The sequence below is a fragment of the Gobio gobio genome (genome assembly GCF_949357685.1).
Source record: "Gobio gobio genome assembly, chromosome: 9".
NCBI classification, from domain to species: domain Eukaryota; kingdom Metazoa; phylum Chordata; class Actinopteri; order Cypriniformes; family Gobionidae; genus Gobio; species Gobio gobio.
In genome coordinates this window covers 43,917,803-43,929,061 of record NC_137115.1, presented here as the reverse complement: position 1 = coordinate 43,929,061, position 11,259 = coordinate 43,917,803, and the positions used below count along the sequence as shown (strand labels likewise).

Here is an 11,259-nt window from a genome sequence, read left to right as displayed (position 1 = left end):
CGTCAGAGGCCCAGACGGGACACAAGAACGCTTCATTAAATTATTGTAGAACCACTGCAGTGAGAAGGACTTTTTAACAACGTCTTAAGTACCTTTTATGGGTCTTGAGAGAGGAAATGTCATTGCTGCCAATGGAGGCCTTTCTCAGCCATCGGATTTCAACTAAAATATTTTAATGTGTCTGAAGATGAACCAAGGTCTAACGGGTGTCGAACAACATGAGGGTAAGTAATTAATGACAGAATTTACATTTTTGGGTGAACTAACCATTTGATTGAATGTTTGTGCAACTCACCCTATAGTGTGTTTCATGTTAAAGGGTTAGTTCACCCAAAAATGAAATTCTGTCATTAATTACTCACCCTCATGTCGTTCGAGACCCGTAAGATCTCCGTTCATATTCGGAACACAAATGAAGATATTTTAGTGTAAAGCTGATGCTGAGAAAGGCTTCAGATAGGCCTCCATTGGCATTCAGTACATTTCCTCTCCCAGGACGCATAAAAGGCACTTAAAACGTCGTTACAAAGTCCATCTCACCACAGTGACGACAATAGTTTTTGTGCGCAAAAAAAAATCAAAATAACACCTTTATCCAGCTTGTTCTTCCCTTCCGTGTGTGCCTCCACGACGCATGTGCGAGAATATGACGTGGCGCCGGCGTTCGGGAATCCATGAAATGCACACTTTAGTCCCATTTTGAGAACTACGCCGAGACCTAAAGCACGTTCAATGTAGAATTCATCAGCTTAGAGACGCGCGTCTTCCTCTGCTCGTAAACAAATCGCTTCTGGGTCATGTGTCCGAGCGCCGGATCTGCGTCATATTCTCGCGCATGCGTCGTGGAGACACACACGGAAGGAAAGAACAATTTGGATAAAGGTGTTATTTTGATTTTTTTTTGCGCACAAAAACTATTGTCGTCACTGTGGTGAGATGGACTTTGTAACGACGTTTTTAGTGCCTTTTATGCGTCCTGGGAGAGGAAATGTACTGAATGCCAATGGAGGCCTATCTGAAGCCTTTCTCAGCATCAGCTTTACACTAAAATATCTTCATTTGTGTTCCGAATATGAACGGAGATCTTACGGGTCTCGAACGACATGAGGGTGAGTAATTAATGACAGAATTTTCATTTTTGGGTGAACTAACCCTTTAAGCGTTTTAAAAACTTCCTGCTGTTTTTAGTGACTGAAATAGTGCAGCAGGAGCTGCCCTCCAGGGCTCGCAACAGTCATGTGACTGAAAACTATGACTAGGCATGTGTGTCCACTGGTGTGGAGCAGAGTGAGCGTTTTCATTTTTATGTTCATTTGGAAGCTGAGCTTCTCCCTCACGTGCGAGCGTGAAGCTCAGCTTCTATAGGAATTAAATGAAAACACTCGCTCTGCTCCACACCAGTGGACACGCACCATAGTATTTGGGGCGCTAAAGACACACCGTACCTTTCAGCTCGGTTTAATATCCTTGTCATCATCATTTCCTTTTTTAGAAATTCTTCATCCACAGATCACAAGACTATGGTGTTCTTACCGTGGAATAAATAATAAATAGGCTAAAACAAACCGGCACACAGTTTGCTAAAGATCAGTTCTGTCAGTAGCCTACTGTAGTTAAAGTCTTTTATTATTAGAATGGCAGCACAACACAGAAAGTATAACACTAGCTTTAGAGAGTTTAAATTACTTTGTGAATAAATGATAAACAAGTGATGGTTGCTGAAAATCGTATTAATGCTCTGAATGCTGTGAAACGAGTAATACAATATTTGCTCCATCTTCATTCAGGTGCTGTACAGCAGTCAAGCCCAGCATCTTCAGAGGCTGATATAAACAAATCATATGAAGAACTATATCTGCTCCTGACAGATATGGGGGAATGGGCAGCGATTGATCTGTGTTCAGATTCAGATTAGGTGTACATTTATCTACATCAATCATCTTTTTCCATGCTATTTTAATTTGCTTTATATTGTTTCTAGATACAAAATCCTGTATTGTATGTACCAAAATGCAATAGTATTTTTTACATATAAGCCTGATGAATAAATTGTTCTTACATTATTACTTTTGTGTCATTATTTTGGTGGTCCGGAAGACATCAATGTGTGGATGTCAAATTGACATCAAGTTTTTGACATCAATTTGATTTGCATTTTTGACCTGTTTTTTGACGTCAATGTTTGATGTCAATTTGACGTCGTTTTGACATCAATTGCCCGCTGGGATATACACACACCCTGCTCACGCAGACATCACACGGCATCAGTGCGTTTCATTCAGCGTTAGACAGACGTCAGCCACAGAACACCTCAAACGAAACAGCCGCCTTTAACAGTTCCTCCTGAACCAAAACAACCAGCTTATGCTGCGTTCACTCCATAACTACTGTAATTTGGAAGAGATGGAAACCTGTGACGCTACTCGGAGCAGTTTGTGACTCAAATTTATGCGTTTCATTGGCAACACTATCAATGCCGAAATAAATCTGCGGCAGTCAGGTGGTACAGGTCAGAGCTCTTTAAGTTGTTTATGTTCATTATTATTGTGCTTTGAGACATGAGGCAGTTTAACAAAGTCTCTCGTCTCGTGACACTTTGCAAACTCTGCAGTGCGCATTCATGTGTAAAATACGGAGCACCGAAAGTACGGAGCATGGCGGTGGGGGAAAAACATATGAGATTGGAGGGAAAGTCGTAAGTCAATGCTTTTGCGTTTTCTCACGAATGTTTTGCATTCTTCCGAGAAACTTTGTGTTCGCTTGCAAAACTTTTGCATTCCCACAAGAAACTTTGCGTTCGCCCGCAAAACCTTTTGCACTCTTGAGCTCTGATTATGTTCAAAATGGAAACAACAACCTTAGCTCATATCTCTGAACACAAAAAACTAACGTTCAAGTGTTTTCAGTCTCATCTGAAATTAGCAGTGTTGGAATATAATCAGTTGGAACTTAATCAGATTACTTTTGTATGCATTACAAGTGCATTACATAATCATATAATTTTTTGATGTAACTCAAAAATACACATATAACGACTGTGTATAAGATGATGATGCACTAGTGTCCACAGTAGAGTTTGACGTTCAACTATGCCATCAAAACCCATGCATTGCATATGCATTTGAATAGCTGTCCACAACACATTTGTATGTTCACAGTTCTCTGATGTCAGATCATGGTCACATTGACATGCAGGTAATCAAATCAAATATTCATAATTTTAGTGCTCAATCGTTTTCTTTTTATATTTTTTGACATTTTTAATATTTAATTCATCATTCAGCAGTTTTTTCATTAACCCTGGCATTTCATGTTGTTGATAACAAAGAACTGAACATTTCTTCTTAAATATGTTCTTTCATATACATGGTAAACAATAATCCCATTCAAATTTAAGTGATAAACAAGTTAGGGCAAAAGTAATCAAAAAGTAGTCAGAATAGATTACCCAAAATGAGCGAAATAGATTATGTTGCTACAATTTATGTATGGTCAGAAGTGTACTGTTTACATGATATGATTTATTCATAACGTGATCACAACTGGGAATATGCTTCTGTTTAACAATTCATATGATTTAGTGTTTGTAAAGACAGACTGCTGTTGTTGTTTTAATAATCATTTTCAAACATGCATGCATTTTTGAACTTCTCAGTTTAAAGGGGCTATATGCGTTTTTCTGAAATTTAAACTCGCAACTGACACCTGTGGCCAAAAAACAGAACTGCTCTCATTTTCTGCTCGCTCTCGCAGCGGTGGTGACGTCACATCCGCAGACAGCGCGGGAAAAGACGACCCGCCAGAAAATAGGAAAAATAGGATACAGGCTTATAGGTGCACCCACTGTGAGCGGACAAGGTGTCAGTATGCTCATCAGGAGATGTTTGAGTCATAAATGGTAAAATAAAAAGGCTATTGTTACGTTTATTTTGGGGAAAAAGTTGCATATAGCCCCTTTAACAAAAGATGACTGTTTAAATTATAGATGTACAAAATAACAATAAATTACTAGCAATACATTCAGTGGGGTCCAGCACCCAACAATAATTATTATATTCAACTAAACTTATTGGCAATAATAGATTCATATTGCATCTTTTTAAAAGAATGATTTAGCTATCATTTGTCAAAAAAACAGAGCTAATTTAAACATGATTGCAATTTTAATATCCGTGCGTTTGTGCCGCATCTCGGTTTACGCATGCCTTCTGCAAAGACCTCTTTAATAACCAAGGGGCAATATTTGACAAACAATTTTTTAGTTTCTGTCTGAATGTCCTTCTCGTAAGACAATATATAAAAGGATTTAAGCAACTATTAGTATGAACTAAGCAAACAGTGACGGAGAATACATAAGTGTGGGCAATATAATAAGCCTCATCCCAGTGAATAACGTTCAACTTGACCAGCACACCCCAAAATGTAATTGCGTGGTTCGGCATCCAGCAAAGAAAGAATGAAAGAACCACAACTGTGATTGATTTGGTGACGTGAATCCTGCGCTTTGAATGAACGTTATTCAGATTTCGCTTTCTCACAAATCGCAGAAGCAGCAAATAGGACACGGAAAGGATCAACATGGGCAGAATAAAAGCAACCAGGATTTTTTGCAAATGATAAAAGGCCAACCAGTAGTGTCCGGAAGGAAACTTTAGCAAGCAGAGCTTCTCTCCAGCCACGTTTGTCACAGTGGAGAAAATGGATGTTGGCGCGGTGGCGACTATAGCAACGACCCACAAAAACGCGCAAACCCATTTGACAGAGCGTGATGCCGCTGGACGGACCCTGTTCTTGGTGGCTGAAGCCACGGAGTAGTATCGAGTGATGCCCATGGCAGTGAGGAAGAAGACGCTGGCGTACATGTTCATCACAGTGACGGACAGTATGATCTTGCACATGGCGTCTCCAAACGGCCAGCTGAAGTCCAGAGCGGTATCCACCGCCCAAAACGGCAATGTCAGAACGAACTGAATGTCTGTAACCGCTAAATTAATGATGAACACATTAATGGTGGTGCTCTGTTTGCAGTGTTTCACTCTCATGATGAGCAGGACGAGCGAATTCCCAACTAAGCCAATTGCGCACACGAAAATATACACCACGGAGATCATGATCCTCAAGACAGAACTCCTGTCCGCGGTAACGTCTATGTCCTCCAGATTTCCAAATATGACATGACCCTGAGGGGTTCTGTTAAACACCCCGCTGCTGTTGAAAGTGTCACCCATAGTTAAGCATCTATCTGCGACCTGCGCGCGTGCTGCGCTCAGCCAGTGATCAGTTGTGTTGAAGAGGTTCTCTCAGCGGTTTCCCCTCCAGCCCTTGCGCTTCTATATATCCAGAGGTACACGTCACACGTGCACTTGTTTTACGTGCAAAAACGGGCAAGTGCAGGTGCTGCTGCCTTCACGTGCTATCGGAAATGGGTTAATTCCCACTTCAGAAGTCGTGATTGCGATCTTGTTGCATTCAAGAAAGTCCTTTGTTGTCAGAATGAACAGGAGTCACGGACAGTGTTGGGGGAAACGCATTACAAGTAACTTGAGTTACGTAATAATATTACTTTTTCAAGTAACTAGTAAAGTAACGCATTACTTTTCAAATTTACAACAAAATATCTGAGTTACTTTTTCAAAAAAGTAACGCAAGTTACTTTTTCACATTTATTTGACTGACAGCTCTCCTGCCCCATGTTGTGAAAAATAAGTGGAAAGGCATTGTGTGTAAACATGATGGTTATTGTAGTTCTAGACTAAATGTGAGCATTTACTCATCTCACTTGCACAATAAAGATTCTGTACTCCTCAAAATGAATAAAATCAGTCAAATGCAAAATCAGAGTACTCAAACTTCAAATATATAAATGTTAAATAGAACAAATATTTTTATGCATTTAATCTACCTTTATTGACCAATGTCGTGCTGCTGTTTTTATTGGTAAAACGTTTTTCTCCTGCGTCCTATTCTTCCATTATCCAGAATGGCAGCACATTTATACCTCAGCCTGAGGCCTATTATTTCAATTTTGGTATGAAGAGGTCTTTACATTTGCACAAAAAAGGACTTTTTTTGCTATTAAAAAACACAACTAAAAAGCAAGCCCAGCCCAGGTGAGAAAAAGTAACGCAAAAGTAACGTAACGTATTACTTTTCTTAAAAAGTAACTAAGTAACTCAATTAGTTACTTTTTAAGGGAGTAACACAATATTGTAATGCATTACTTTTCAAAGTAACTTTCCCCAACACTGGTCACGGAGGACACCAGGTTTATTCTTGCCTATTTATTGGGAAAGTCTTGTAAGGGTAATTAAAGATATTGTTGTTTGAATAAGTACAGTGTTTTCTTTAAGCAAGAAACACTATGTCTAGACTAAAGGCTCAAATTGTATCCTTTGTCATTGGAAAAAAAATCCTATTTGGAATTTCAGTTTATCCTGTAGGATCGTTATGATTTATTTTCATGGAATTTCACTTTGTCCTGTGATATTCTTTACTTTTTATTATAATAATTAATTAATTAATTAATTAATTAATTACTTTTTTAGAGTAACTTAACTTTTTTAGAGTAACATTGTGTGTATGTGTGTGTGTGTGTGTGTGTGTGTGTGTGTGTGTGTGTGTGTGTGTGTGTGTGTGTGTGTGTGTGTGTGTGTGTGTGTGTGTGTGTGTGTGTGTGTGAGAGAGAGAGAGAGAGAGAGAGAGAGGCCCAATTGGATCCCATTAAAATCCTTTAGAAATTATCCTACAGGATATTTATGTATTCTCTTATAAGACAATTCCCACAGAATCATAGGAATCATATAAGAATCTTAGGAAAATACATAAATATCCTATAAGACAATTCCTAATGGAATCCTATAGGAACGGTTCCAAAATATGATATAAATTCTAAATGGAATTCTGTACAGATTTCTTCCTTTAGGAATTTTTTTGATGTAACCAATAGGCTATTTGAGTTCTGAGACACGTGTGGGACTGGAGAGAGGGCTGTACACTGTAAAAAAAAATATTGTTGGTTTAACTTAAAAAAGTAAGTAACCTGGTTGCCTTAAAATTTTGAGTTTATTGAAATAAAAAATGTGAGTTAAAGGGGCTATATGCGTTTTTCTGAAATTTAAACTCGCGACTGACACCTGTGGCCAAAAAATAGAACTGCTCTTATTTTCTGCTCGCTCTCGCAGCGGTGGTGACGTCACATTCGCAGACAGCGCGGGAAAAACCTACCCGCCAGAAAATAGGAAAAATAGGATACAGGCTTATAGGTGCACCCACTGTGAGCGGACAAGGTGTCAGTATGCTCATCAGGAGATGTTTGAGTCATAAATGGTAAAATAAAAAGGCTATTTTTACGTTTATTTTGGGGAAAAAGTTGCATTTAGCCCCTTTAATACAATGAAGGAAATTGGTTTAAAGGGTTAGTTCACCCAAAAATGAAAATTCTGTCATTAATTACTCACCCTCATGTCGTTCGACACCCGTAAGACCTCCGTTCATCTTCGGAACACAAATGAAGATATTTTTGTTGAAAGCTGATGGCTGAGAAAGGCTTCAGATAGGCCTCCATTGGCATTCAGTACACTTATACTCCTAAGACCCATAAAAGGCACTTAAAACGTTGTTACAAAGTCCATCTCACCACAGTGGCTCTACAATAATTTTACGATGCGACGACAATAGTTTTTGTGCGCAAAAAACCCCCCAAAATAACACCTTTATCCAACTTGTTCTTGTCTTCCGTGTGTGCCTCCACGATGCATGCGCGAGAATATTACGCAGATCCGGCGTTCGGACACACAGCGATTTGTTTACAAGCAGAGGAAGACGCGCGTCTCTAAGCTGTTGAATTCTACATTGATCGTGCTTTAGGTCTCGGCGTAGTTCTCAAAATCGGGCTAAAGTGTGCATTTCATGGATTCCCGAACCCCGGCACTACCTCATATTCTCGTTCATGCGTCGTGGAGGCACACACGGAAGACAAGAAGAGGTTGAATAAAGTCGTTATTTTGATTTTTTTTTGCGCACAAAAACTATTGTCATCGCATCGTAAAATTATTGTAGAGCCACTGTGGTGAGATGGACTTTGCAACAACGTTTTAAGTGCCTTTTATGGGTCTTGGGAGTGTGAATGTACTGAATGCCAATGGAGGCCTATATGAAGCCTTTCTCAGCCATCAGCTTTCAACAAAAATATCTTCATTTGTGTTCCGAAGATGAACGGAGGTCTTACGGGTGTCGAACGACATGAGGGTGAGTAATTAATGACAGAATTTTCATTTTTGGGTGAACTAACCCTTTAATAAATAGAAACTCAATATTATTGTATCTGAACCACATAAATAAATAAAAATGTTGTGATAAATCATGAAAATAGCACAATTTGGCATGTTTCACTGCATTATAACAAATAAAACACAATTACTCAATATGCTTACAAAATCTTTTAGTAATATTTGAATAAAGGGTGATGTTGATTATCAAAAATGTTTGTTGTATTAACTCACATTTTTTATTTCAATGAACTCAACATTTTAAGGCAACCAGGTAACTTACTTTTAAAATATTTTTTTTGATAGTGTATTTGCCATCTGCTAACTTAAATAGCCTGTGCAAACAGTAGCATTTCATCCTTTATAAAATGAGATTTTGGCCAAATGTATTTTACAACATGAAAAACTGAGCACTCAGGGTGGGAATGATTGGGCTTTGATCCCAGGAACGCAGGAGGGGGGATTCTTTTTTTTGTAAATTGAGAGTTTGTATCTCCCAATTCTGACTTTAAATGTTCCTTAGAAATATAGTAAAATCTTGTACTCGTCGTCAAAAATAACCGCATTGGAAACAAATTTCAAGTAGTGGAAGTGTTTGGTACTGCGCCAAAACAAAATCTTGCTAAAAGCAAATTTTTTGAGATATTGAGATATCAAGCTCGAATTTGTTTAGATTTAGTTCTCTCGCAGTTTTAGTGTAGCCTAAAACATGTTTTGGAAAATATATATATCTCATACAATTTCAAAATGAGTTTTGTGAATGTTAAGGGAAAGAAATTAAAATTAAAAAAGTTAGTAGAAAAATCAATTTTAAAGTCCATGCAATTCAGATGAACCTTCTATATATATATTTTTTCTTTTTGCTTAGACACTGTGCAGTGGCTGCATTTAGGTCAGAATGTCCACTCTGTTAGAGTCCACCCTGTTAAATTAGTTTACACTGGCGGTGATCAGTTGTGTTGAAGAGGTTCTCTCAGCGGTTTCCCCTCCAGCCATGTGATTCTATATATCCAGAGGTACCTGTGCACTTGTTTTACGTGCAAAGACAGGCAAGTGCAGGTGCATGATGCTGCCTTCACGTGCTATCGGAAATGGGTTAATTCCCACTTCAGAAGTCGTGATTGTGATCTTGTTGCATTCAAGTCCTTTGTTGTCGGAATGAACAGGAGTCACAGAGGACACCAGGTTTATTCCTGCATATTTATTAGGAAAGTCTTGCAAGGGTAAATAAAGATATTGTTGTTTGAATAAGCACAGTGTTTTCTTTACGCAAGAATATGTCTATAAAGGCTCATATTTTATATGCAGCCAATAGGCTATTTGAGTTCTGAGACATGTGGGACTGGAGAGAGGGCTAGTATTTGCCATCTGGTCATAATTCATCCCAAAGGTGTTCTATAGGGTTGAGGTCAGTGTGCAGGCCAGTCAAGTTCCTCCACACCAAACTCGTTCATCCATGTCTTTTTGGACCTTGCTTTGTGCACTGGTGTGCAGTCATGTTGGAACAGGAAGGGGCCTTCCTCAAACTGTTCCCAAAAAGTTGGGAGCATGAAATTGTCCAAAATATCTTGGTATGCTGAAGCATTAAGAGTTCCTTTCACTGGAACTAAGAGGCCAAGCCCAAGCCCTGAAAAACCATAATCCCCCCTCCACCAAACTTTACACGTGGCACAATGCAGTCAGACAAGTACCGTTCTCCTGAAAACCACCAAACCTAGACTCATCCATGGGATTGCCAGACAGAGAAGCGTGATTCATCTCTCCACATCTCCACACATCTAGAGTCCAGTGGCAGCGTGCTTTACACCACTGCATCCGATTGTATTGCACTTGGTGATGTAAGGTTTGGATGCAGCTGCTCGGCCATGGAAACCAATTCCATGAAGCTCTCTATGCACTGTTCTTGAGCTAATCTGAAGGCCACACGAAGTTTGGAGGTCTGTAGGTATTGGCTCTGTGTTTTTACGTGGCCTACCACTTTGTGGCTGAGTTGCTGTTGTTCCCAATTGCTTCCACTTTGTTATAATACCACTAACAGTTGACCGTGTAATATTTAGTAGTGAGGGAATTTCAAGAATGGACTTATTGCACAGGTGGCAACCTGTCACGGTACCACGCTTGAATTCACTGAGCTCCTGAGAGCGACCCATTCTTTCACAAATGTTTGTAGAAGTGTCTGCATGACTAGGTGCTTGATTTTATACACCTGTGGCCATGGAAGTGACTGGAGCACCTGGGCTGCGTTCAGACCCGACAAAACGTTGCAAAATGTTTTTTAAATGGAAACGGTGCTGCGTTGAACACCCTGTTCTGATGACGCAAGTGTTGCAACTATGGCAGCTGAGAAGGCCATTCTTTGTGTTCTTTTTGAAGAATTTTCAGAGCCTGATGAAATCATTATAAATACGTGTTTACTACAGCAAAATACATGCAATCACTGCCCTTTACAATTCTAATTTAAATCATTTTGTTTATAGATCTTACTTTTTTCTTGTAATTTCTTTCTCATTTTTATGTAAAACACTTAATTACCATTGTGTATGAAATTTGGTATATAAATAAACTTGCCTTGCAATGAAGCTTAAAATATAAACAACTACATCATCATGTTGATATGCTATATTTGTACTATAAAACTCTTACGACAATCACGTCTTCTAATATTTTCAATTGTTGGGTATACTGAGCTGCAGCGGACACATTTGTAAACAACTTTACTTGGACCCATTGTGTGAGCTGTCTCTTTAATACCGCATGGTTTATATACATGTTGCTGTTGATTGGGCTGACATATTTGACACACCCACCAAACGAGAGAAAACGTATCTCAAACCCTAATCTGAAGGCCACACGAAGTTTGGAGGTCTGTAGGTATTGGCTCTGTGTTTTTACGTGGCCTACCACTTTGTGGCTGAGTTGCTGTTGTTCCCAATTGCTTCCACTTTGTTATAATACCACTAACAGTTGACCGTGTAATATTTAGTAGTGAGGG

At 39.1% G+C, this 11,259-nt stretch overlaps 1 protein-coding gene across 1 annotated transcript; it reads right to left on the bottom strand.

Annotated features, from left to right (window-relative positions):
* Positions 1-4,163: 4,163 nt before the first annotated feature.
* Positions 4,164-5,228, bottom strand: rxfp3.3a3 (relaxin family peptide receptor 3.3a3; the record flags this gene model as incomplete). The annotated part of the gene is made up of 1 exon (XM_079826161.1): positions 4,164-5,228. One exon carries the CDS (start codon positions 5,226-5,228, stop codon positions 4,164-4,166), a length of 1,065 nt encoding a protein of 354 aa, XP_079682287.1.
* Between the last annotated feature and the right edge of the window lie 6,031 nt (positions 5,229-11,259).